This window comes from Dama dama, chromosome 4, assembly GCF_033118175.1.
Source record: "Dama dama isolate Ldn47 chromosome 4, ASM3311817v1, whole genome shotgun sequence".
Classification (NCBI taxonomy): domain Eukaryota; kingdom Metazoa; phylum Chordata; class Mammalia; order Artiodactyla; family Cervidae; genus Dama; species Dama dama.
In genome coordinates this window covers 29,453,119-29,481,026 of record NC_083684.1, presented here as the reverse complement: position 1 = coordinate 29,481,026, position 27,908 = coordinate 29,453,119, and the positions used below count along the sequence as shown (strand labels likewise).

At 50.7% G+C, this 27,908-nt stretch overlaps 1 protein-coding gene across 1 annotated transcript; it reads right to left on the bottom strand.

The window, feature by feature from the left end:
• Window positions 1–1,120: 1,120 nt before the first annotated feature.
• Window positions 1,121–27,696, bottom strand: MMP2 (matrix metallopeptidase 2). The gene is made up of 13 exons (XM_061138530.1): window positions 27,542–27,696; window positions 24,410–24,636; window positions 23,301–23,449; window positions 22,099–22,227; window positions 21,704–21,877; window positions 18,923–19,096; window positions 17,901–18,074; window positions 15,443–15,598; window positions 14,062–14,197; window positions 9,905–10,041; window positions 8,277–8,436; window positions 3,789–3,898; window positions 1,121–2,037 (listed from the first exon to the last, which is right to left on the bottom strand). The coding sequence occupies exons 2-13, from the start codon at window positions 24,559–24,561 to the stop codon at window positions 1,934–1,936; spliced, it is 1,755 nt and encodes a 584-aa protein (XP_060994513.1). The 5' UTR covers window positions 24,562–24,636; window positions 27,542–27,696; the 3' UTR covers window positions 1,121–1,933.
• Between the last annotated feature and the right edge of the window lie 212 nt (window positions 27,697–27,908).

Sequence of the window (27,908 nt, the reverse complement as noted above, 5' to 3'; positions counted from 1 at the left end):
CAGGCCTTATGTTCTGTTAGCAGCTCTAGGCGAGGCCTCCCTGGTAGCTCAACTGGTAAAGAATTTGTCTGCAATGCAGGAAACCCCAGTTCTATCGCTGGGTGGGGAAATTCTCTTGGAGAAGTGATGGGTTACCCACTCCAGTATTCTTGGGCTTCCCTGGTGGCTCAGACAAAGAATCTGCCTGCAAAGCTGGAGACCTGGGTTTGATCCCTGGGTTGGGAAGATCCCATGGAGGAGGGCCTGGCAATCTACTCCAGTATTCTTGTCTGGAGAATCCCATGAACAGAGCCTGACAGACTACAGTCCATAGGATCGTGAAGAGTTGGACATGACCGAATGACTAAGGGCAACACAGCTCAGCAGCTCTAGAATTTCCATACAGGAGGGGATGAAGGATGGGCAGTCTGCTGGGAAGGAAGCGTAAGGAGCGTACCCATCAATAGAAGCTGTGTTTAGAATGCACACACATTTCTCCCCTAGCTGTGTTTATTAGAGAGTTTGGGGGAGGGGAGGTGGAGGGTAACGCTGCTGATGGAGATACTCAGTTTCCGACTAAAGCTTCTTCTCTAGGTCATCTTTGGCCTTGACTCAGGATGTTATCCAGGATCTATGGTACCCTCAGAAAATCACTTTTCTCCAAGCTTTAGTTTCCTTATCAATCAAAGTTGACTGATAATAGCCTCCCTTTTTTAGGTTGCTGTAATGTAAATGAAGTGGTGCATGCGAAGGGTCTGGGACATAGTAAGCGTTATATTAATGGAAGGGGTGTTACTGTTAAATTCACTACTATTAGTATTAGCATTTATGTTATTTTCAAGGCAGAAACTAAGACTCAAGAAGAAAGGAAACCTTGAACAAGACCCTGCAATTAAATAATAGAAACACTGCTGTGGCTCTTTCCATGGGACCGAGGGACTCCAGCTCACCCACCCAGAGAGTCTCTTGCTGATTACTTTGGCAGCTGTGACCTTTCCAGCAGATGTCACCTATGCCCTGCAGGGAGCAGGGGTTTAGACTTTCCACATTTCCTCTTTGAGCTGGGGCTAGGGCTGGGGCTAGGGCTGGGGCTGGGGCTAGGGCCCCTCTTTAGGCTCCGCTAAAACAGCCGGCAAACACAGCCACTCAATTAGTGTCTTTATTCGTACTCACTGATTTTTCCCACGGGGAAACTGTTGACGGGACAGAAGGGGAAGGCTGGGTGGGGGGAGCCATGACTTGGTTTTCCTCCATCCAGTGAAGGAAGTGACAGAGGAGGGAAAGAACTAAAGAAAGTGACCGAGGGGACCATCACGACGTGGACTGAGATGCATTGTGCAGTGACTTCAGACAACCTGAGTCCTTCCGTCGGCAAATGCAATGTCAGGTGGAAAAGTAAAAAAAAAAAAAAAAGATCCAAAGAAAAGAACAAAGTGCATACAAAGCAAACTGCTAATGTAGGGACGGTTCTAAGGCAGCCAGCAGGGAGAAGGCCAGATGTCTGGGGTGGTCACCCGACCGTGCCCCTCTCCCACTGCCCCATGCCCGGCCACGCTGTCGGGCCACCAGTGCCCTCTCGACATAGTCTCTGTTGGCTCCACGGGTGCTGTAAAGCCACAGAAGGTTGTGGAAGGAGGAGAGCCTGAAGCGTGGCGGCACCAAGGCAGCCCAGGCACGGCTGCATTGAGAATCTCAAGGCATCTCTTTGGGGGTGGCTCTGGAGGGCCGGTGAGATATGGAGGGGGAGGGACACCCAGGAGGGGTACAATCAGCACCTTTACTTGAGCACAGGGCAGAGCCACTCTAGGTTTTCTTAAATTACCAGGTGGGGGTGAGAAGGCTGAGTAATTACAGAACTGCGGGCTGCCCCGCCCACCCGGGTCCTTCCCTGGCGCTCAGGGCCCGGGGTGCAGCAGGTGATGGAGGGGCAGGCCCTGGGGGAGGCGGAGCCAGCTCAGCAGCCCAGCCAATCGGATTTGATGCTTCCGAACTTCACGCTCTTCAGACTTTGGTTCTCCAACTTCAGGTAATAGGCGCCCTTGAAGAAGTAGCTGTGACCTGGAATGAGAAAGAGAAGAGCCTGTGACCAACCCATCCTCAGACATTATAGCACAGAGAAGGTTCCTGAGAACTTTACAAGTCTGCCTGTCATAGGGAAGATGTTTTTAGTTTATAAGTTTTCGGTTTTTTTTGATGTGGACCATTGCTAGAAGTCTTTCTTGAACTTGTTACAAAACTGCTTTTATGTTTTGGTTATTTGGCCAGGAGGCATGTAGGATCTTAGCTCCCCAACCAGGGATTGAACTTGTACCCCCTGCATTGGAAGGTGAAGTTTTAACCACTGGACTGCCAGGTAGGTCCCTAGGGAGAAACGTTTAAATCACAGAAGACCCCTCTGAGGCTGGAGGAAGGAATTAAGCTCTCTGAGTCCCTGTTTCTTCTATGTGGATAAAGATACCACCTCTTAGGGGTTATGGTGATGATAAAATGAGATGATATATGCTATTATTAATATAAATAATAGTACTGGGCTGAGTACGAGCATCAAGCTGGGCACTTTGCATTCCTAGAGGTGGCAAAGCAAGAGACTGCTATCCCTATCAGATGGCCCACATGTGGGTTTTGTTTAATCCACACAAGTTTTCTGTTTTGTTTTGAATAATCTGGAAATTTCATATGAAAATATGGATTTCTCACTTCTTTTTAAAAGAGCTAGAATATCTAATAACACTACTCCCCTTTTCTCAGGCCACACCAGGTGGCATGTGGGATCTTAGTTCCCCACCCAGGGATCGAACCTGCACCCCCCCTGCAGTGGAAGCATGGATTCTTAACTACTGGATTGCCATCCCTGCTCCTCTTTTCCTGCAGGGCAGAGATCAGCAGCAGCAGAGAAGCAGCTGTCCCCAGAAAACAAGCCATGTACTCTCTGATGCTCCACAGACCACATCACTCCCTGCTGTCTGCCTTGCCTGCTTCACTCATTAATGCACCAGCGTGGCCCCTCAGGGATTTGGAATTTCTTACTCCTGACACATATGACTTCGTTTACTTCCCTTTCAACCCCCTGGCATACAGGAGGTGCTCAACAGATGTTTCTTTCTGAAGATAATCCTTAACCTGACACCTGGCTGTACCCTGCTTTTTCTTGGACATGTGAGAGGTTTAGTCAGGGCCATGTGCTTAGCATGTGATAGGAGCTCAAAAAGCATCTTTGTGAAATTTCATTGAAATCTCCTCTAAAAAGCCAAACTGGACTCATTTCCAGGGCCCTAGAGACCTCCCAGAAGACTCCTCAGGAATCTGGTTTCCAAACTCCAAATTCTAGCCTTCGCTGGTTTGGTTGCTTTATGCAGCAAAGGAACAGAGACAAATGGACTATCTTTGCCACCTCAGCATCAGGGCCTGACAAAGTTGGTCCTGTCTCAAATGGAGCCATCCTTCTGCTAATGGGAGGCAGTCACAAGGCCTCCTGTGGAACCCAAAAGGGCCTGGATCAAACCCCAGAATGAATCCAGGGCACCGAGCCCAGGTTTCTCGCCCCCGGCAGGCCTCCCCTCCTCCCCGCTCTCTGGCTCCAAGCTCCGCAGCTGTGAGGGGCCTTTCTGGGTCTTACTGCCTGGAGCCGGCTGAGTGAGCAGAGGTCAGGGGTCTGGATGCCTTCCCAGCGCTGGGCTGAAGGGGCTGGTTTGTTTTCCCGGGGCGCCGCCTGCCTCCCCACACAATGAGGGAGTGTGTGCTTGCGAGGAGCGGGGCCCTGGCTGGGGGCAGGGAGTCCTAGAAAGCGGCCAGAGGCCTGGGCAGCTCACCCCCGCCCTGCAGGTCCACCACAGCATCCAGGTTATCAGGGATGGCGTTCCAGGCATCGGCGATGAGCTTGGGGAAGCCGGGATCCATTTTCTTCTTCACCTCATTGTATCTGCAAGGAAAATGGCCGTGGTGAACCAGTGGGCCTCCATCAAGGCCAGCCCTTCCCCAGCGTGACCGGAGGGTCCGACTGATGGCTCCTGGGTGAGCCTGGGAGGCCAGCTTTAACCCTTCAGGGAGGCCCCTGACTGGAGCTGAGGGGCAGGGAGTCAGACCTGGGTAAATCCTAATTCCACGACTCACTCATTAGGTGACTTGAGACAGTCCCGTAAAAATAATCTTATAATTACTGCTAACGTTTAAACAGTGTTACCCACCTTCCATATACTTTCTTAGTCAATCCTTATGGCAATCCTATGATAGTTACTACCATAATACTCATTTTATATACCAGAGGCTTAACTCCCTTTCTAACTGGGAGTCCAACTCAGGCCTGTCTGGCTATAGGATGGCAAATTGCTCTCTGAGCCTCAGTTTTACCATCTGTGAGATGGGCTATATTTAATGTATTGATATTTAATTATCATATATATGAAATGGAATAACACATGCAAAATGCCTATCACAGTATCTGAGAAATGTTAGTTCCCTTAGAAACTCTGATCTCTGCAAACAGCAAATGCTGCAAACAGCGTACAAACAGCACTGGACCAGGAGCCCAGAGACAAGGTCCTGCCCATCACTGCTCGGCTTGAACAAATGCTGCTGCTTCATCTGTCAAGTGAGTTGATAGTCCACATCTTGGGCAATGATCTCGTCTGGGACATGAGGTTACAGTACAAGGTGGTGCATGAGCTCCCTGTGAGTCACAGACCAACTTCCTGTCATCTCAGTCCCAACGGCAGCTCCCAGGGCAAGTCGTTATCCAGGGCTCTGCCTTTAATTTGTGTAAATACCTGGAGTATTAGTTGGTATATTCCTTTCCTGGCCAGCAACATCTGTCTTTTTCATTTTAATTTTGGGAGAACTTTTAAAAGGCTGGGGTCATTTTGATCCCACTGCTTCTCCACTTACACTCCATCAACTTATTATTCTGCAAATATTTAATGACCTCCCACTATGTCGCTGTGGATATTGTAATAAACAAGATAAAGTCTTGCCCTCATGGTGCTAATTTTCTAGATAGATCTGTGTTTTGAATCTCATTCTGGTGACAGCCCAGTACCAGCCTCATAGCTGGCTCTTTTCTTCCCCACAGCCAGCTTGACCACCTGCAATCCCAGATGCCAAAAACACCTTCCCCTGTGAGCCCCCTTCTATAGGAGTCTTCCCCCTCTGCCCATCACCCTCAGAATTGCCAGAAATGCCTTCCATAATCCCATCTCTGTCATGAGACTTCTTGCAAAACCTAACATGCTTCCTTGTGACCTGATTTACCAAAACCAAGTTTCCCAGCTTGGGAAGATTCCAGCATCCCATCCACACCCCCTCCAACTACACTCTCTGGAGTGACAATGGCTCGGAGCTGTGTGCCCTTGAACTTGCCCTCACTTCTTTCCCACTCTACCCAGAGGGCAGGGAGGGCAAGAATCAACTGAGGCTCAGAGAGGTGAACTAATCTGCTTCTAAGTTCTTTTCCTCCAGGAAGAATACAGCACGGAGGCATCGGAAGATGCTGGCTCTGAACGGGACCATGTGGCTCTACACTCTATCCCCAGAGCTTCCTCCTACAGTGTTTACTGCTCACTGGGACACTTTTTGAAAGGTTTCTCTGTGACCCTCTGACCTTCTCCTCTCTGGCTGTAGAACTGTAGTGTAGAGTAGGTGTTACGAACACAGATATTTGTGTCCAAGATTTTTCAAAGGTATATCCTTGAGGCCACCTGGAAAACACAGCTAATGATAGTGGTTACCTTAAGTGAGAAATACAGGTGAAATGCATAGCCCCGGGATGTGGTACAGGGCCCATCATGAGAACCATCACTATTTTATTTGTATATGTTTATATCTCTTCCCTTCATAATATTGTAAGTTCCACCAGGCAGAGAGCAACAATTTCTTTTTTCTCCTTTTTTAAAAAAAGTTCTGTATTATATTCATTTTTTTGCCATGTGGGATTTCAGTTCCCTGACCAGGGATCGAACCCATGCCCCCTGCATTGGAAGCAAGGAGTCTTAACCAGTGGACCACCAGGGAAGTCCCAGAGAGAGCCTATTGCTTGACCACTATCTTCCAGCACCAAGGTAAATGTCTGGCACATAGGAGATACTGAATGCATTTTTCTGGGCTTAGTGAAAGCTTCTAGAAGCAAGGGCTGAGCACTCCCTGGAGTTGTCCAAGCTGGAAATAGCTCCTTCTCCTGTATCATTCTGGAGCGATTTCTCCTTTTCCAGCAAGGAGGCCTGGGCCTCTGTAGATTCTACCAGGACCAGTGTCTCAGGCTCATTAACTACCTCTCCTGGGAAAAAGATCTGTCTCCTTTAGAAACCCCACCCAGAACCTCCAATAGATGTTTCGGTTCTGCTGCTTTTAAGGAAGATTTACAGAGCTTTCCCTGTGGAACAGGCTGTCTGTCCCAGATCTAGGCTTTGGCAGGTAGGCTTGCTATTGAAAGGGACTAGAAAGCAGGTAACTCTGCCCAAAACCCAGCAAGGTGCCTGCACATCCTGAGCATCAGTGTGTGTGTGTGTGTGTGTGTGTGTGTGTGTGTGTGTGTGTATGCGCGCATATACACAAATATACTCATGATTACACATGGACACGTCTGTTCCCATATGTTTACATTCACAGTGTGTGTTGCAGGATGATTATAAATGTCCTTTCAACACTGATTCAAAGACACTAGGGCTCCCTGATTCTAAGATTTGGAGATGAAGTGATTGCTGTGCCTAGATGCCTTTCCACACAGTATGTGCATGTGCCTGGGAGTGTTACGGAGCCTGTGGGCGTAGCGCTGTGGTTTCCTGGCTGTTTCCTTTCCTGAGGCTTGAGATATCAATCAGCTTAAGTTGCTAAGTAACTTAGCAATATGTCTGGAATTCCACCCTGACACGGCAGCTGGGGACATAAACAGCTTCTGAATGCAGGGCAACTGGGGGCAGGTGGTGGGGAGGAGGGGGGAGGACAGCGAACTCCGGGAGGGAAGCAGGATTGTTCCAGGGGTGGCAAAGGTTCAGATGCAGACACAGGAGGAATGTGAGAATGCTAGGATGCAAAGAGGAAGACCATCCCTTCTCCACCGACCCAATGACCCTGAGGGTACACTGCTGGGGGCCCAGGGTTAGAAGGCAAAAGAAGCAGTTAAAATCCTATAATCTACGTAATCGGCGGCCAACACACTTGCCTACAAATAACTAAGGCAAGTTAGTTCATCTCTTTGGACCTCAGTTTCCTCATCTAGGAAATGGGAAGATTCATAATTAAACTCCTGAGATCCAGGCTGCCTGTCACTAACCTTTCCTGGATATTGGACTCCCTGGCCCTCAGCCCTGACCGTGGTCTCTTAGAATCAGACCCTTCCCTTTAGTTTTAAAATTATTTTTTTTTTAAATTTATTTATTTGGCTGCACCGGGTCTTAGTTGCAGCATGCAGGATCTTTTTCAGTCTCAGGAGGCTAGATTTTTAGTTGCAGCATGCAAACTCTTAGTCATGGCTGTGGGATCCCTGACCAGGGATTGAACCTGGGGCCCCTGCATTGGGAGCAAGGAGTCTTAGCCACTGGACCCACCAGGGAAATCCCTATACCCTTCCCTTAGATGAGCTGGGGCAGAGAGCTACATGTTTCCAAACTGGCTTCCTGCCAGCCTGCACCCACAGCCAGGGGGCCTGTGGAAGCCGGGCCACAGGGTGCCGCTGCTTCCAGTGAGGCCAGATTTGGATACTGGCTCCTTTGAGTACCCATCTCAGTTTTCATCCCGTGTTTGCCCTCTGCCATCCCTGCCTCCACCACTCCCATCTCTTGAGACCCCACTACCTCAGGTACAGTGTAGAAAAGTGGAGAATAGCATGTTCTCTAGAAGCCAGAATTCCAGGGTTCAAATCTCAGCCTGCCACTACTTGACTGTGTGACATTAAGCCAGATACTTAAACTCTCTGAACCCATATCCTCACCTGTAAAATGGGATGAATAATAATACCCACCTCATACGTAGGATCAGAGTAGCAGCTATTATTTTTATTTTTATTACCCCCTTCTTCAGTGAGTCACCCTAAAATACAAAGCTCCAGACCAGACAGTCATGAGCCCAATCCAAAGACTTCTGAGCAGGGAAAGGAGGCCCTAACCAGAACTGTACCAGTAACGTGCCCAAGAATGGTTCACCCTTTGGTGACTGCTCAGAGGGCCCATAGCCCTGGCAGATTAGAGACCAGAGAGGGAGTGTCCACAGCCCGCCAGCCTCTGAACTCAACCCAAGAGGCTCAAGGCCAATGTCTTCTCTCTGTCGACACGGCCGGCGGTGCGGCTGTCCTTAGCACCGCCCTCCCTTACCTCCAGAATTTGTCTCCGGCGAAGATGTATGTCTTCTTGTTCTTGCTCCAGTTAAAGGCAGCATCCACTTTCTGGACATCACGGGGGAGCCCCAGGCTGGTCAGTGGCTTGGGGTACCCTCGCTCCAGGGTACTGGCTGAATAGACCCAGTATTCGTTCCCTGGGGTGAAACAGAGGGTGCATTGGCGGCAAGTGCCCAAGGCTGTTCCTCCCACCACCAATCTGCCAGTGACCCCACTGTGGCCTTTCTCAACAGGGACATGAGTTCTGCTCACTTTGGGATTCAGTTCCCAGAATCGGGGCCTCCATTTAAGGCTTCACAAATTGGTTATGGAAAGTCCCTGGCCAAGAAGGTGAGCGGGAGTGAATCCCACCCTGGCTTCACTCATCAAGCCAGAGATTCTAAGTGCCATGATTGCCGCGAAGAGGCACCTTTTTCTAATTCACACAAAGGTCCCCTGTGAGCCAGCAGCTGCCCTGGTCACTCTGGGATGGAGGAGCTGGGGAGTCCGCTGGTAAGCACACACCCACAGTGCTGTCTGAGCCTTCAGCGTCAAGGAAGCTGTCCCTATGACCGCATCTCAGCCTTCACCCCCCAACCACCACAGCCCTTCCTGCGTCCCCTCCGAACAGCCTGTTTTTCTGTCTCCCCCCCTGGTTCATGAGCTCCCGGAGAACAGGGGTAGCAGCCCTGGCACATGGGAGGTGCTCGAATAAAGAGTAAAGGAGCAAGGTTTCCCAAATGTTACCCATATGACCCTGCAGTTGTTTAGTCGCTAAGTCACATTAAACTCTTTTGCAACCTCATGGATTTGTAGCCTGCCAGGCTGATCTGTCCACGGGATTTCCCAGCAAGAATACTGGAGTGGGTTGCCATTTCCTTCTCCAGGGGATCTTCTCGACCCAGGGATTAAACCTGTGTCTCCTGAAATGGCAGCTGGATTCTTTACCACTGAGCCACCTGGGAAGCCCATATGACCCTACCTCAATGATTTTTACCACTTAGAGAGACTCCTCACGGGCCTTCCTGGTAGCTCAGTGGTAAAGAATATGCCTGCCAATACAGTTCAGGAGACGCAGATTTGATCCCCAGGTTGGGAAGATCCCCTGGAGGAGGAAATGGCAATCCACTCTTCCTTGGGAAATCCCAAAGACAGAGGAGACAGAGGCAGGCTACAGTCCCTGGGGCTGGAAAGAGTCAGATACCAACTAAACAAGAGTCTCCTCATACTATTACTTAACTCAACATTCTGCTTTCAAGGAATTCATTTTGAAGTCTACAGAAATAAGTGTAAACATTAAAAATAAAAACAAATCCGTGTTTAAAAGATTCTCACTAAAACTGTCATCTGCCAAAGGCACCAGCATTAGGAAGGTATTAAAGACAGTAGCACTGAAGTGTCATTCTCCTCTGGAAAACGAATCAGAAAGATTGAAAAATAAGTAAAAGGTTACTGAAATGCTCATTCTGTGAGCCCATGATGGTTGATGCTGGATGTCTGAACCAACCTCCCAGATGATGGTTGAAAGAGCGAATCTGTAACCAAGAGGGAGCACCCCCCAGTGTACAGGAATCATGGTACAGCGCCCCCTGGAGCCGAGGGCCAAGAGGCTCCCCTCCCACAGACCTGCAAAGAACACCGCCTTCTCCTCCTGTGGGTCTTCGTACACAGCATCGATCTTTTCCGGTAGCTCAGGCCAGAATGTGGCTACCAGCAGGGGCCCTGTGGGCTTGTCACGTGGTGTCACGGTTCGCCAGATGAACCTGGGTGGGGGAAGGGGACACAGGAAACCACACCTTCAGTCCCTCTGTGGCTGTAACCACACATGCCTCCCCAAGCCCCCACTCACAAACATCCCAGGACAATTCCTTGGCTGGGTAGCAGGGAGGCAAGGTCAAAGGAAGGGTGGAGAAGGACTGGAGAATGAGCAGAGTCCCCTCAGCAAGACACCAGAGCAGAGAAGCAACCACTTTGCTCCCCCTCCTGCTCCCTTCTCCAGGAAGCCTTCCCTAACTACCTCTCTCTCCATATTGTGCTCTCCCCACTCTGAGTCTCTCAAAACTGGCAACACCAAGGGCCTGTAACAGTAGTTTGATTGTTGTTTTTTTTTTTTAAAGTGTTTTATCTTTCCTGTCAGATTAGAAGTCAATTGAGGAAGGAGCTGATGGCACTCAAAGGCATTTCCCGAATTGAAATGATGGATTCATGCACTTTGGCAGGAGTAATAAAGTGTGTGTGCATGCTCAGCTGCTCAGTCGTATCTGACTCTTTGCAATCCCATGGACTGTAGCCTGCCAGGCACCTCTGTCCATGGAATTTTCCAGGCAAGAATACTGGAGCAGGTTGCTATTTCCTCCTCCAGGAGTAACAAAGAGCCATCATTTATTGAGGGCCTACTAAGTGCCAAGCACTTCATGTGGCTTGTAAAATGTCAACCTTACAATATTATAAAATAATATGCACTCTTGGTGGTCTAACCAGCACCTATTATTTATTTCCCTATAATCCTTCCTCACAAAATACCCACACTTATGGTCCTTCCTTTCCTATAGATAGATCCAGTCCCCATTCTGATGAGTTTAAGCTACCCGTTCTCAAAGTGAGATCTCCAGACCAACACGTGGAACTCATTTGAAATGCAAATTATTGGGCTCCACTTAGGACCCATGAATCATACCCTCTGGGCTTGGGGCCCAGTAATCTGTGACTTAAAAATCCTTCCAGCCAATTCTAATGCGTGCCAAAGTTTGAGGACCACTGATCTAATCCTATCAGAGCTTAGCATTCCCCAGCAACTGCTATTGATTCAGCAGTGGCCATATGTCCTATGTTGGCACAATAAGATTGAAGACATACACTTGTTTTTCACATCTGGAGATCTCTCTCTCTCTCAGCCACTCTTCTGCTGCATGTGGGCAAGGAAGTTTACAGCCCCAATTGCCATTGGAAGTCATCGTGTGACCCCAAGGGACGCAGCCTTAGGACGAAGTCAATGCCAAGGACGGTAGTGGACAAAGAAATCACTGAATCCGTGACCCTCTTTCCGCCCCTGGAGGTAGCCCTACCCCTGGACTTTATACCACGTGGGAATAATTTCTTTCCATTGTTTAAGCTGGTTTGAGTTGGGATTCTTTGTTACTTGCGACCAAAACAACCTGATACAGGAAAGTACCATGATCCTTACTTGGCAAATGACGCTCAGAGAGGTGGTGGAATTACCAGGATTCAAATCCAGATCTGACTCCAAAGTTGAATTATCCTTCAATACTGCCTTTCTAGTCCCCCACAATGTCCAGAACCAATTTCTGCTTATGGTCAGTGTTTAAATACGTACTGATCAATTCAAGGAGCCCATTAAACACTCATCAACTTCCTTTTGAAAGAAAGTGGGATGTGTCAGACCAGGGATGGCTCCGACCTGGGCCCAGGCACCACACCCTTTCCCAGCTCTGTACTCAGACCCACCAGTGTGGTTAAGGTCTCCTTAGAGAGAAGTGCAGCAGATCAAGGGTGGTGCTGGAGCGTGGGTTCCCTGGGCTCACTTCCTCCCCATCCCTGAAATGAGGGGTGCAGGACACACTGAGATCTGTTGTTCCATGTCCTGGTTTGGGCATTCGTGGACTGATGGACCTGACTTCTCACTGCATTATGGGTCTCATCTCTCTCTGGATTCTAGCCATCTATCTCCCTACTGGCATCTGCCCCACTCGTCCCATTCCCCCCGCCCCAGCACCTAGCCCAGTGCCTGGAGCAGAGGACCCCCTTCACAAGAGTTTGTGGAACATCTTCAGCCTCACCAGGCTCTCCTGGGATAAGCCAGTAACTTTCGCATCTCTCCAGTTTTGTTCTTGCAATTCCCTCATCTCAACCACGCTCCCACCCTGCCAGCCCCATCACGTCCACCTGCATCTGCTTCTTTAATGTTCCTGCTTGGGTATCACTTCACCTGCGGAGCCTTCCTGGACTCAGATATGTCCACAAAGTGTTGTGCTAATATCTCTGCAGTCACATCTCTTTCATTCTGCCATGACGGTCCTCTCTGCCTCTGTTCCCTAAACCAGATGAGTGGCACTCAAACTTTAATGTGCATCAGAATCATTGGGAAAAAATTTTTTTTCTTTTTTTGGCTGTGCCTTGCAGCTTGTGGGATCTTAGTTTGCTGACAAGGGGGTGAACCCTTGCCCTTGGCAGTGAAAACACAGAGTCCTAACCACTGGACCACCAGGGAATTCTCATGGGGAAATTTTTTTAAATGCACATGCCTGGGACCCATTCCCAGAAATTTCAGTCAGAGGGCCTGAGGGTGGGGGCAGAAACTTTTAACCCTCACACTCTAAGTGATTTTTGTTGGGGAGATTCATTGACCTTTTTTTGAGAACACTAATCTAGGCATTGGGCTTTCCTGGTGGCTCAGCGGTAAAGAACCCACCTGCCAATGCAGGAGACGTGGGTTCAATCCCTGGGTGGGGCATATCCCCTGGAGAAGGAAATGGCAACTCACTCTAGTATTCTTGCCTTGGACATGCCATGGACAGATGAACCTGATGAGTTATGGTCCACAGGGTAGGAAAAGGATCAGACATGACTTAATGACTAAAACAACAATCTAGGCATTAAGCAGCCCCTCTGCCCACAGCACAAAACACCTCACCCCCAGATCCCAAAGTTTAGCAAAGTATTGGCACAGGAGAAGTCAAGTAATTGTTTGTCAATAAGAACAGCTAGTATGATTAAACACACTTAGTCTGTGTCAGGCATTGTTCTAAGCACTAAGCTCATCTAACCCTTAAAACAGCCCTATGAGATAGGTTGGACTATTAATCCCATTTTAGAGATGAGTAATTTGGGAAGTAAAAAGCAGATACACAATTAGCTTACCTATAATCGTGCAACAGGTTAGTAGCAGGTCCAGGATTCTAACCTAAGCAACCTGGCTCCAGAACCATTCTCTCAACTATTATGCTCTATGGATGGACAGATAATGAATGACTTGATGATGCACATGAATACATAATGATGATGGATGGACAGATAATGGATGGATGGGTGGATATTAGATGATAGATGCATGATGGATAGGTAGAAGAATGGAAGGATGGGTGGATGGATGCTTTAATGTAGTTGTAGATTTGTTGCCTGCCTCTAGGACAGCTGGGTGATTCACAGCCCTGGTGGATTGAGTGGGGGCCTTTATTTATAGCCTGAAGGACGCCACCTCTCTGCCTGTGGTGACTTATTCCCTATACATAGAACATTTGAGGTCAAGGCCATTCCAGGGGAAGGTCTGTGGTAGATGGAATCATTGTTCCTAATTCTTCCCTCCATCCCTGTTTTAGAAATCTACATCCATGTGTGATGTCACACGACTGTGCAGTACCATCCCCTAGAGTGGGCTTGGCCATGTGACTAGCTTCAGCCAGTGAAGCTATGCTCACTCAAATATGCTCAGAGTGGAGGCTTTAAATATATTTGTGTGGTCTGATCTGGCCTCCTGTGCTCCTGCCATCTGTCACGAGTAGCTGCTAACCCCAGGAGAAGGAGTGACATGCAGACCATCCCTGCATACTGCAGCCCGAAGCCAAGACACCGAGGAGACCCACAGGCGAGGAGACAGCACAGGAAGTGCCTGTTGTGATAGCACCAAAATCTGCTGGACATGCAGCAAAAATGGGTCTCATACCGGCCATTCTGTGAAGCCCCCAGAGGGGTCCTTGAGCAAGAGATGGGAGCATGAGAACAATGGAGACAGGGCAGAGGGCAAGGAAGCCAGCTCCTACACTCACCGGTCCTTGAAAAAGAAGATCTCCCCACGGATCTGAGAGATGCCGTCGAAGACGATGTCCTGTTTGCAGAGCTCAGGAGTGACGGGGCCCAGGGTTGGGGTGGGGCCGGTGCCAGTATCAATGTCAGGGGAGGCCCCTGGGGGAAGACACCCGACCTCAGACTCTCCCCAGCCCCAGGCATTCTCCCCCACAGGCTGAGCCCCGAGACTGGCCCACCCAACCTGCTAATGGTCAGAAGAATAGTATTCTGGCCTCGGTGTCAGCCCAGGAAAGACAGGGGGATAAGGCCTGGACTTGGAAAGAAGACTGAACAGAAACCAGAATTCTGTGGTCCTTCACCTTGTATGAACGTTCTTCCCCGACATCCCCTGAATCAGTCCTCTCTATATCCATCCCTAAGAGGTAGGCATCGTCTTTACTCCCATTTTACAGATGAGGAAACTGAGGCCCAGACAAGTTTTGTATATGACCTGCCCAAGGATTTAAACCCAAAGCCCAGGTTCCTGAGCCCACAAGAGAGTCAGAGTGGTCAGAGGGGAGACCATGTGGCCAGCACCGAGGGTGTGGCAGGCACCTCCTTCACTCCTGAGGGTAACCAGCCACAGTTTAGAAGTGAGGAAAATGAGTCCAGAGAGGTAAAGACCGGCTCCATTCCTTGAGCTGGTGAGTGGCAGAGGTGATGCTCGAATCCGGAGCCACTCACTCTACTGCAGTTCTTTCCCAAGTCCTATGCTCCCCACACTTTGTCGCCTCAGAACCACTTTCACGATTTCAGCCTTGTCTAAGTATCACCAGTACTATTATATGTTGATTTATTTTTAAAAATGGAGTCACTTTGTAAACTCTGGTCTCATTGTAAGCATTAATATACATAAATCAATGGTTTCAGGTACTAGCTGTACTGATCCTATTACACGTTAAAATAAAAGAATTGTTTGGAGAACTAGAAGCTTTGCACTCCTGTATCATTAAGGTCATTCCAGGTGCTGGGAATTTCTACCCTGTATTTAGCTATTAATACTTCTCCTGGATTCGAAACCTCACTTGGATGCGTGAGTCTTGTTGACCTTGGGGCTAGAGGGTTCCACCTTTCTCAGACCTCAGCTGACTCGCCTAGAAAACGGAGAGCCCATTTCTGCCCCACCTGCCTTGCGGCGTGGCTGGGGAGCCAAGGGAGGCTCAGACACTGGTGTTATTTGGAAAGGAAAGGGCTGTCCGAGGGCCCGCTTGGAGTGATGCTCCAATATCCCCAGACCAGGTTAACACTCCTGCCCTTGTCTCCTGCAGTTCCAGACCTGGCTGGTTCCACCCCCTGGCACCTCACCCCCAGCGACACGACCTCCCCAAACCCCTGCCCCAGGGACCCCAAGCTGAGGCTTACCATAGAGTTCTTGGATGCCCTGGATGTCATCGTGGGACAGGCGGAAGTTCTTAGTATAGGTGTAAATGGGTGCCATCAGGGCTCCAGGGTCCTGTGAGTGCTCCAGCCCCATTGCATGGCCAAACTCATGGGCTGCCACCAGGAACAGGCTGTACCCTGAGGGCCGTAGGGACGGGAGCGGGTCAGAAGGACAGGGAGAGAGATAAGAGAGAAAGTCAGACCAGGGGATTTCCCTGGTGGTCCAATATTTAAGACTCTGGGCTTCCAACATGGGGGGCAGGGGTTTGATCCCTGACAGGGGGATTAAGATACTACATGTGACTCGGTGCAGCCAAAAATAAAAAGTAGTAGTAGTCAGGCCTGGCTCCGACAATTGTGACATTTGAGGACATCTCCATGGTATGGTTCAGAGCATAGAAGTGGCACATATTGATGTTTTCTTCTTCCGAGAATTCTGGGGTTAACAGACTGTACCTTTTACTATCAATTAGAGTCAACCCAGGTCCCCTCATCCCTTTCCATGTAGACTGCACATGTGCTATAGAGGGGAGCACGCAGTACTGGCAAGTCCTTTACTTAAAGGCCCATGTGTTTAAAAATCCCATTTCCTGGCTCTTCATTTTCTCTATAAAGAACAAGTGCAAAACCTGCTCTGCAGAGTCTCCAAAGAGGAAACCCTTGGTCCACCATTTCTTCCCCAGGGGAAGCTGTAAAAAGATGCTCACTTGGAGTGGTTGCCCAGGCTCAAGCCAGACAGTGGGCAAACCCCATTGTTGCACTCGGTTGTGTGTTGAATTGTGTCGCTGCAAAGACACATTCAGGTTCTAAGCCCACGTACGTGTGGCTGTGACTTTATTTGGAAATATTGTCTTTGTAGATGAATTAAGCTACAAATTAAAATGAAGCCATACTGCAGGAGGGTCCCCCCTTAATCCAGTGTGACCCACGTCCTTAGAAGATATATAGAGACGTACATGGTCAAGTACAGCAGAGGCAGAGATTGGAGTGATACAGTCTCCACAGAAAATGTAGCCTTACCCACACCTTGATTTTAGACTTCTAGATGACTCCAGAAGTACAAGGGAATAAATTTCTGTTGTTTTAAGCTATCTGGTTATGGCGCCCTAGGACACTAACACGGGCTTCCCTGGTGGCTCAGTGGTAAAGAATCCACCTGCCAATTCGGGAGATGCAAGTTTGATCCCTGGGTGGGGAAGATCCCCTGGAGAAGGAAATGGTAATCCACTCCAGTATCCTTGCCTGGGAAATCCCATGGATCGAGGGGTCTGGCGGGCTACAGTTCATGGGGTCACAAAAGAGTCGGACACAACTTAGAAACTACATACAGCAAGAGGACATTAATACACTGCATCCTCCCCCAACCAAGTACACTATACGTGCTCTGGAGCCTTAAACCACTCCGGCAGGTGGAGAACCCCACCTTTAGATAGAGGCTGGAGCAGAGCAGGTAAAATCAGGGTAAGTCTTAGCATGGAGCTTGAGGGAGGATAGGAAAAACTCCCTTGGCCAGCCTCTGTCAGCTGGCATTCTCCAAGTTCCATCTCAGTGAGAGTAAAAAAGAAGAAAAGTAACTTTAAAGAACCTGCCCTAATACTGGCTGGCCCGAGCCCAGCATTCTCACCTGGTTACCTGGGGCCTTGATCCCAGTGACACTGGGCCCTGCAGCCTAGAGAGACTCCCCGGTGCCCCCAAGGATCCTGTTCACTGCAGGGACCACACAGTAAGGTCACAGCCTGTGTCCTAGCCACTCTCTCGCTCAAGCCCGTGAGCCCTGGAGGGCAGGGAGCTGTCCCTGGCAGCTGTGTTTTCAGCACCCAGTACTGACAAGGACCCCTCCATTCACAGTCTGGCAAAGGACAGTGCCCATGGGGCAGGGAGGGCCGTGAGGGCTTCCCCATTCTGCGTGGAGGGTGGGGAGAGCAGGGCCGAGGCGCCTACTGTACTCCTCTCTTCTGCCCACCCAGCTCCCTGAAGGCAGCTCTCTGCTGGAGTGGAATGTCTCGCAGGAGAATCGTCTCTCTGGAGCAGGGTCCCTGCATGCAGCACTGAGACGTTTGGGGGTGTGACAGACCCACCGGGAGGGGTATAGAGGTGGGAGGGGAAAGCAGCACCTGCTAGGGAAAACTGACTCCCACCCAGGAACTGGGCGCTGGGATGGATCGGGTCTTATTTTGGAGGCCACCTGTTTGCCCAGAGAAGCGGGGCTAAGCAGGGAAGCGGTCCCCACCAGGAACGGGCAGAGTCACTGCTGAGCGGGAGGGTCGGCAGTAGAGATGCCGGTAGGTGGCATTGGCACCTACCTGTGCCAGGGCAGGCGGGTGTCTAGGGGGCGGTGCCTATGGCTGAGGTGGGTGGGGACTCTGGACGGTTTCCCCGCCCACACATGGGCGGGGCCGGATGTGCTGCTTCTCTGCCCTAAAGCCAGGGCTCCTCATACCTTGGTCCGGGCAGAAGCCCCACTTGCGGTCATCGTCGTAGTTGGAGGTGGTCGCACACCACAACTTCCCATCACTGCGGCCAGCGCTGGTACAGCTCTCGTGCTTGTTGCCCAGGAAGGTGAAGGGGAAGACACATGGGGCACCTTCCGAGTTCCCGCCCACAGTGGACATGGCTGTGGGATCAGGGACATGGGTCAGCGGGAGGCAGGCGGTCCGAGGCCACCACCAGGAGCAATGACAGGACACCGACATTAACAAACCAGACTTACTGAGTGCTCCCTCAGTCCGGGCCGCTGGGTCAGGGGCTTTATACCCATCTCACATCCTGGCCCCCCTTAAACAACCCTGTGTGGTAGGGACCCTAGGTCACCTCCTACTGCATAGATGGGAAGATTGGAGCTCAGAGGGATTAAATAACTTGCCTAGGCAGTGCTGCTAAGAAGTGGCAGGGCTGGGATTCAAACCCAAGCAGCCAGACTCCAGAGCTTTTTAAATTAGCTTTCCATGGGTGGGGCCATGGGGGGGCCAGAGGGAGCTGGGCAGAGCTGAGGGTGCCAACACCCCTTCCAAGACCAGGAGCTCCATCACACATGGTCCAGTGGGAGACTTACCTGTGTCCTCTGCAGAGAGCAGGGACTTGGCAAATATCTGTTGGAGGAAGGAAGGGAGGGAGGGAGGGAGGGAGGGAGGGCAGGCGTTCTTATTGAAACACAAAGATCAAAAGATACAGACTAAGACAAAGAGAGGCAGGGAAGAGAGACTTTGAGATGAGAGACAAAGACCAGGGAAGCTGGGAGAGTGCAGGTCATTCTGAGCAAGTCCTGGGCGGACCTGATCTTAGGCATCACCAGCCGATTCAGCTGAACTGGCCATGGGTGCCCAATGTCTGTCCTGACTTTGGTGTCCATGCTGGGCCAGCCGCTGAGCGTCCTGACTAGCACCCCCTGTCCTGGGGAAGCGGGGTGGGGAGGGTGCTCTCGTGGGTTTGCCATCAGAGGGTGGGGAGAGGCACGACACCCACCCGTCTCTGGGCAGAAGCCGTACTTCTTGTCACGGTCGTAGTCCTCCGTGGTGCCACACCAGCGGTAGCCGTCCGTGCGGCCCTCCGTGGTGCAGCCGTCGTAAGACGTGCCCTGGAAGCGGAACGGGAACTTGCAGGGCTGTCCGTCGGCATTGCCGCCCATGGTGAACAGGGCTGGGGTGCAGGAGAGAGGGGGAGGGTACAAATGTGAGGGAGATTGCCCACCTGCCCACCTGAGCATCCGCTGGGCACCTGTGTGGATGCATAGCTGGCTGCCCACGCCCACTCACACCAGGGAAGTTGTAGCATTGGTAACATATTAAAAAAAAACATCTATACTGGTTGGTAAACTGTTGCTTCTCTGAACTTCTGGGGGTAAATACTCCTTCCTCCCTTGCCAGCCTCATCCTTTTCCTTGGACCTTATGGACCGCCCCGCTCTGCCCCAGCAATAAAATAGTTAACCCCTGGCACATAGTGGGGGCCTCCAAACCCTACCCCAGCCCCAGGGTCACCATCTACTCTGCTTGGTTGATATCTGCATCCCTGCAGATTGCTAAATATATCATCCAAGGTGGGCAGGATGGCAACATCTTTCCATTTGACCAAGAGGGAAACTGAGGTTTGTAGAAAGCTGGCTCCAGAACTACTCATGGCCACCTAAATGGATGAGGGTTGTAACTGAGAACTATGAAACACACTGATCTCCATCTCTCCCTTCCTCACGCTGTCATTCACGCTTGCGCACACAGAGAAAACTTCACCTCCTTTCAACCCCAGGCGTTTTCCCAGATGCTGTGGTCCCTGCAGGAGGGAGAGGAGAGGGAGGGCGGGAGGGGGAGGTGGTATCTTTGCGAACTTTTTAATACACACGCCAGGCTCCCACTCTGACCGCCCCAAGACATGGGCCATGACTGGAGGGTTCAGGGGAGACAGTGGGATTAAGAGTCTGGGCTTGTCTGTCTTGGGTTCTCCCCCTGCTGCCCCGCACCCTCATCCACCCGAAGCTACAGAATGGTGTGTCTTTGGATTTGCCAACTAGCAAAACCACAAGTGCGTAACAAGGACCATCTGTGAACAACGGTGCCAGAGGTGACCTCACCAGCCCCCGTTAACTCCACCATGGCCAGAATCAAGCCCAGTCCCTGGCCACCCCCGCAAGTCTCAGGGCCCCTTACCCTCACTGCTCCCCTCTCCCCAACCCAGTGACCTTCTCCTGGAACGCCAGAAACAAGGGGGCTGACAGAGAAGACAAGTTGCCTTGGTGGCCTCGAAATGGGAAAGGCGAAGTGTTAACCTCGATGGAGACCAGTCTCCACCTTTGGCTTCCCATCAGCGGCATTTCTACCACCCAGGAAGCCCCCATCTCTTCCCAAATCCTGCCCCCAAAGAGATGGAGGGAAGCAGACACTGACTCAGCAGTCAGGAGGGGCTGAGTAACCAGAACCTCTGCCCCAAGACCCAGACACGTGCATGTCGTGCGTACTTATATCTGGCTAAGGACCAAACCAATGGTTAATGTCCAGAACAGGGAAAAACCCTTCCTCAACTTATGAATTACAGCTGTTTCCCTTCTATTATCAAGACATTCTGTTCTAAACACAGGGGTTGACACATGGAAGGTTAACGCCATCCAAATCCCTACTGGGAAATGCAAAATACATTAAATATTTTTGGTTTTAAATACTTCTGACTTATTAATAGCCAATGCCTTGAACTTTACTTAATAAAAAGTACTGCATGAGTTTTGGGTACTAGAAGTGTAAACAGGAACACATTTAACTAGCTCTTTGTTTCTTTCCTTCTGTCAACAGGGCTGGTACTTAAGGTTCAGTTGCAATAAAGTCAGAAAGATTCACAAACGTGTAAAATTACAGCTAAGAAGACAGAGGTATCTATAGATCAAGGAGTCTTTATGGGCTAGTAAGAAAAAAGTATTTTAAAAGGTTTTGGATTTTTTCACATTTTCTCCATATCTTCTCAGTTTTCAACCTCCTGAATCATTAAACTTGATGACTTGATAAGAGTATAAGGTTATATATGCTGTCCTTTCATGATTTCTGATTATGAAGTATGTCAAGGATAAATTAAAAAGAATTGAGTGTATATGTCAATACCCTCTCCCTTTAAAAAAAATTTCCGTCTACATTGTTTCAAAATATCTAGAGCTTATGTCTCAAGCACTGACAAAAACACACACATAAATACTAGGTCAAACCTAATGCCTTTGCCAAGACCCAGAGATGCAACCACAAGCAAAGACAGATGGAGACCAAGAAAGGCAGATGGAACAGCCCCCAGACACACACACTCAGAGTCAGCATCAGAACCAGAAGCAATGCCTGAAATCCCCCAGGTCGGTGTCCCCAGGTTGGGTACCGGCCTTAGTACCAATCCCATTGTTAGGCTTCTGATTCATCCCAAGGCTCTCCTCAACCCTTGAACCTCCAATTCTGCTAGAGGGTAGAAAGTGATTCTCAAGAGACCCACTGGGCACTTTAATCATTCTAAGTTCATTTTAATGTATGTTGGAAAAAATAATTAGCCCATCAAACTGATGAGTTCATAAATATTGCTATTGGTGAGACTTAATAGCAGGAATCGATTAAATCAAAAGAGGAATCGATTTAATCAAAGTATTAAGCGAATAATGGAACAGATGAGAAGGGCCCAGTGATGGCTCACACCGGGACGTGGGGGCTGAAGGAAGTTGAGGGGACGCTGGGTGATTGGCGGTGCCAGGCCTGGGGGTGTGGAGGCCTGAAGCCAGGAGGACACTCACCTTCATGGGGGCAGAAGCCATACTTGCCATCCTTGTCAAAGTTGTAGGTGGTGGAGCACCAGAGGAAGCCATCGCTGCGGCCTGTGTCTGTGCAGCTCGTGTACTCCTTCCCGTTGAACAGGAAGGGGAACTTGCAATACTCGCCGTCAGCATTCCCGTACTTCACACGGACCACTGAGGAGCCACACAGGGTGGAGGGTGAATCTCTCTAGGCCTTTCTTTGGAGACCAGGATCGTGACTCATCGGGGTGTGTGACCCCGCCTCCCCCTCCCATCTGAGCAGATGGAGGGGTCTACCAGTTGCCAGGGAAGCCACAGTCTTTGTTGCTAGGTGACAGGGAGGCATGCGGAAAATCGGCGAGGAGGCTCCGGCATGTAGATGGTCATATTCTTACCTTGTCCTTCTCCCAGGGTCCACAGCTCATCGTCATCGAAGTGGGAATCTCCCCCAACTCCAGGGCCCGGGGCGAAGGCATGAGCCAGGAGCCCGTCTTTGCCATCAAAAGGGTACCCATCTCCATGCTCTGAAACACACTGGATCTCAGCTTCTAGCTCCCCCTTGGGGGCTGAACCCCAGCTGCATCTCATCCATGGTTGGGGTCCTTCAGCCCACCTACCCTCTGTCCCCTTCCCTCGCCCTGTTGGCTTAACCAGGACTGAGGACACAGCGAGCCAGTGGAGTGTTGCTGACTTGACAGTCAGCATCCTAGGGTCTACACTATTCCCTCAAGTCTACACAGCCCTCAGAATCTCTACCACCAACCTTCGTTGTCTATACCACTGTTGATGAACACTACACCTACCCACATACCTACACTGCTACACCAGTCTCCTCGCCACCACCTTCATGTCCCCAGGGTCTATACCAACTACCATCACATCCTCTCTTAGCCATATCACCTCTCTTCAAGTCATATTTTTCCCAATGGCCACAACACTAGTGCTCATAAACACTTTGCCACCCAGGGCCATACCATCTACCCACATACCTGCACTGTCTCCTGTGCTACTTCCCCTCATCACATTCCACTCACAACGTCTACACTGTTTACCTTCACGTCTACACTACTGTGTTCCCATCCCAACCCACACAGTACCCTAGACCCTGGCATCCATTCTGCTTGCTCTCAAGTCTACACTGGTCCATTGTATCTGACCCAGTTTCATATCTAGAGTTCCTCAGCGTCTACGAGTGTCATCCAACAGAAGAACTTCTTGCCATGATGGGAATGCTCTTTGTCCAACTTATTAGCCTCATGTGATTACAGGGCACTTGAAATTTGATTAGTGACCAAGAAACTGAATTTTAAATTATATTAATTGTAATTAATTTAAGAGTAAGTAGCCTTGAGGATCCAGGGGCTACCATATTGGACAGTGTGGGGAGCCCATTTGCTTTCAGTTTCACACCATCTCCAGGGAGTCAGATCATCCACTTCCCATCAATGTGGCTTTCCAATGTCTGCTCCAGTCTACATCACTCTAGAGTCTGCATCTTCTGCCCTCCTAGCTAAGCTGGAAAGGAGACACCCCCAGGCCTCTCTAATATCCAGATTGCCCCTTTACACTGACCCCCCTGCGCCCCTCCTCTGCCTACCCCAGCGGCCAAAGTTGATCATGATGTCAGCCTCTCCATCATGGATCCGAGAAAACCGTAGTGGGGTCACATCACTCCACACTTGGAAGGCACGAGCGAAGGCATCATCCACTGTCTGGGGGTCCAGATCAGGTGTGTAGCCAATGATCCTGGAGGTGACAAAAGCATGTGAGTGTGTGCAGGTGTGCAAAGGCATGTGAGTATGCCTAGGCCTACAAGTGTGTACGGATGTGTGCAAGGGTGTGTATATGTGACTGTGTGTGAGTGTGCAACGGTGTGTGTGTGCGCACAGGTGTGTGAATGTGTGCATACATGTGACATGTATGTGTCTGCATGAGTGTGGATGCACATGCTGGCATGTGTGTACACGTTAAGCAGAGCTTCCTAGGAGAAGAGTCCACCAGAGCACCTCAAAGTCCTGCAGAGCCTTAGATCAATCCATATGGATAGGAATGTAAACAGTGCATTCCAGGACCCAGCACAGAGATGTCACCCTTGGAGTGCAGCACGAGCCCTACAGAACAGAGCTCTCAGCCCAGTTAACAACCAGTTACAACTCTATAGCATAAAACCCAATTATCAATAGCAACCAATGATCAAGTTCTCGTTACCCACCCCAATAACCTCATTTAATAATGACAATGACTAGTATTGATTATGGGCTTCTGTGGTGGCTCAGATGGTAAAGAATCTGCCTGCAATGCAAGAGACCGAGTTTGACCCCTGGTGCGGGAAGATCCTCTAGAGAAGGGAATGGCTACTCCCTCTCACTATGTGCTAGACACGGTGAAACCCCTTTATATACGCGGTCGACTTCCCAACCGACCCATCAATAACGTTTTGTTTTAATTCTGTTTTACAGAGTGGAAAGCCAAGGGTCAGAGCACTGAAAAGGAAGTAGTTCAATGCCCCACAGCCAGGAAGGGTGAGATTCAAGTTCTGGTCCATTTGACTCCATTCCTAAGAACTTTGTACGCAAACTCCTTAGGATGCCAAGTCCTCCCAAGATCCCTCCTGGGTCCCCGGAGAGGGGAGAAGACCACGCCCAATGAGACACAGTGTCCCTTGGACCAGGGCCCGCCCTGCCTCCCACAGCCCTGCCTTGGCACCTGTATGTGATCTGGTTCTTGTCCCACTTGGGCTTTCGGGGGAAGAAGTTGTAGTTGGCCACGTCGGGGTTGCCGCAGCGTGGCTTCCGCATGGTCTCAATGGTGCTCTGGTCCAGTTCACCTGTCTGGGGTAACCCGAAGAACTTCTGCATCTTCTTCAGGGTGTCCTTCAGCACAAACAAGTTACAGCTCTCCTTGGGGCAGCCGTAGAAGGTGTTTAGGTATTGCTGGAAGAAATAAGGACCCCGGCACAAATAGCCACATTAGGATGGTATAGTATTGGCCAAAGGAATCAGCACTGGGTAGAGTCCCAGGTTCCCAAAGCACTAGCTAAGTGACATACACACTCCCAGATGGCTGCACACTCCCATTAGCTGAGTGACATACAAACTGTAGATAGTGTGGTTTGGGAGTACAAGTTAGGTGCTCACTATATGCCCAGGTACTGATGTCAGCATGTGTTAACTCATTTGACGCTCATTGCAGGGACTTCCCTGGTAGCCCAATGGATAAGACTCTTTGCTTCCACTGCAGGGGGCATGGGTTTGATCCCTGGTCCAGGAACTAAGATCCCCCAACGCTGTGCAGTGTGGCAAAACAAAACAAAACAAAACTGCTCATAGCCTCTATCATGTAGACATTATGACTATCTCCATCACACAGAAGAGGAAGCTAAAGCACAGACAGATTAAGAAGCTTGCCTAAGATCACCAGCTCTCAAATGGCAGGGCTGAACTGGGACCCAAGTAACTGGCTCCAGAGCCCAGGCTTAGAACTGTTACCTCTCTACCACCTCTCTTTACCTCCATTGTCTCTTTTAACCCACCAAAACGCTGATGACATAGGGATTATCTCCCTCACTTTTCTTAAAAGGGCTGTGTGCCCTGGGCTCCAGCAGGGGACAGACCTGGGTTCAAATCCTGAATCTGCCATTTCCCCAAAGAAAACAGCCCTGTCCCCAGGGACTGTGCAGCTGGCTCAGCCCAAATGGAGGCCAAAACCAAATAGTCCCTTGCAGGGGGTCAGAGACCAATCAGTTCATCTATTTACTTGACAAAACTTTTTGACCCCTAACAGGTGCCAAGCCCAGTGTTACTGGGCTGAGGGTCGAGTGGTGAGCATGACAGATGTTTCTAGTCTCAGTCTAGGGTTCAAAACCCAGTATAGGGAGGCTGATGGATCACAAATAAGTGAAAAATTAAATATGTGATAGGAATGGTGGGGAGAGCCAGGAGACCTTATTAATGGGGCCCTAACCTTGTTTAGGAGGGTAGTTAGGAAAGAGGAAAGAAAGGGTATAATAATAATATTAATAATAAACGATAATAATAACATACAATGACTAACACTTATTGAGTGTTTTCCATGTCCCAGGTACCCTTCAATGTGTCTAAGATGACCTCTCCTTTATTTTCCTTTATTTATTTTTTGTGGTCATGCCACGAGGCACACAAGATCTTAGTTCTTCCACCTGGGATCCAACCTGTGCCCACTGCAGTGTAAGCATAAAGTCCTAATCACTGGACCACTAGGGAATTTCCTAAGATTATCTCTCCTTTAACCCCAAGACAGGTACCCTTATTACCCTCGGTTTGCAGGAGAAGCTCAGAGAGAAGTCACTTGCCCTAGATTTACTAGGCCAGTTGGTTAGTGCACTCCCGATTTGAAGTCAGGTGGTCTAAGTTCAAAGTTTGGGTTCTCATGCCCTCCAATGCATGCCTCTGGGCAACTTGGACCTCCATAGGTTGTAGAAGGTGTGGGGACCCAGGTAGCTTTGTGACTGATGCTCCAAAGCTCCACTTTCACCCCCAACCACAGCCCCATCATTATGCAGACCAGCTCCATTTGTCCACAAAAGGCAGAGACCTAGATGCTGGAAAAGGGGCAGGGGTGGTGTCATAGCTTGAGAAGGAGTTCCCCGGGTGATCAGGTGACCAAGGGCGTGACGATCCTGTCCTGGACAGTTTGGGGAGAATAAGGGCTTTCTAAGGCGGTTGACTTAGCGACCAAACAACAACAACAACAACAAAGGGTGGTTGAAGCAATTAGCAGGGCAGATGTGCGCTGGAAGGAACGTGTTGAGGGGCCCAGACCCAGCCCGAGTCTGGGTCTGGGGACCCAGGGGGAGGGGCAGTGCCCCTCCGCTGCCCCCATCCCTGTTTGTGCAACCTCTTGGCGGGGATGCCCCTCGCGCCAGGCGCGCGCTCGCAAAACATCTGAGCTGCAGCTCGGAAACCCGCCCGGAGGGAGGGCTCCCTGGCTGCTCTCCCACCCGAGCCGGGCTCAGCCCGCCCCCGCCCCACGCGCCGGGGCCCTCGTGCTGCCCCTCCCTCCGCCCTGCTGGCCAGTTCTCTCCCTCCGTCGGCCTACTCCTTTGGAGAAGTTCGAGGAAACTTTCTGAGGTCCAACCCTTGACCCTCGTTGACCAACTTGTTCACTGAGCCGCCGAGAAAAGATGTGCTGGTCGTTTCCCATCAGCCCCAAATACTTGCCAAAAGGACCCCCGAGAGGTTGGTCCAAGGGCCCCTCTCCAGATGTGTGCAGAAGGTTCCCAGACATTGGCCAAAGTTCTGCTTTGCCCAGAGCTCCCACCCTCACGTGTGCAAAGGTTTAACCAAATTGTGTGTCAAAGGGCCCCTCTTCCCTAAGTCCCACAGGGGTTTCAAGGATCCTCCACTGTTTGCGAAAGAGACCCCTTCAGGCTTTTTGCCAAAGTCCTCCCAGGACGTTGGCCAACTGGCTTTGTCAGCCAACCCCCCCCCCCCGATGTGTCCAAGAATTGTTTACAAAGCCGACCCCCTGTTGCCAAATCCCAGATACTGGACAACGTCCTTGTTATTTGCAAAAGGGGCCCATTCCAGCGGTTTGCCATAGCATCTCGGTTCCTGACCCTGCTGGTGGCTCGCCCGCGCTCTGGGTCCTGAAAGTCGCCAAGCTGTTTATCAAAGGCCTTCTCCTCTTAACCGCAGCTCCACCACCCTCCTTCGGCGGTCCAAAGACCACCCCGCGCGGTTTACTGAAGCCCCTCCCCCACGCTGTAAGCCCACTGTGGGGGTGGGGGGAGGGGTGGCCCTTCCTCCCGCTCCAAAGTTTCTCCAAACTTGGTTGGATGAGGCTAGCGTCGCAACTCACCACAGCCAACTCTTTGTCCGTTTTGGGGGCGACATCGCCAGGAAATTTGATGATGGGCGACGGCGCGGCGGCGGCGCGGCCCAACAGGCAGCCCAGGACGCAGAGCGCCCGCAGAGGGGCGGCCAGCGCGCCCCGGGACACTCGCGCCTCGGTCATTGCGCTCCCGGGCCCCGCGCGTCGCCCGGGGGTGGCTGGCTCGGTGCGTGTGGCCGCGTCGCCGCCTGGCTGGCGCCTGCTCCCCCGCGCGGCGCTGCGCTCCGAGGGGCTATTCGACTCGGTCTCCTCGGCTTTGCCCGGCTCAGCAGCGCATGGCCCGGCCCCCAGCCCGCTTCGCCGCCGCCTGCTCTCGCCCCGTCCTGGCAAAGCC

Excerpts from the sequence above, each read along its gene's own strand:
- MMP2 (XM_061138530.1), bottom strand. The coding sequence starts at position 24,561 with ATGCAGAAGTTCTTCGGGTTACCCCAGACAGGTGAACTGGACCAGAGC. Across the intron at positions 23,450-24,409 it reads AAGAACCAGATCACATACAG|GATCATTGGCTACACACCTG; the intron begins GTGCCAAGGCAG and ends TGTCACCTCCAG. Across the intron at positions 21,878-22,098 it reads GACCCTGGGAGAAGGACAAG|TGGTCCGTGTGAAGTACGGG; the intron begins GTAAGAATATGA and ends GTGGCTCCTCAG.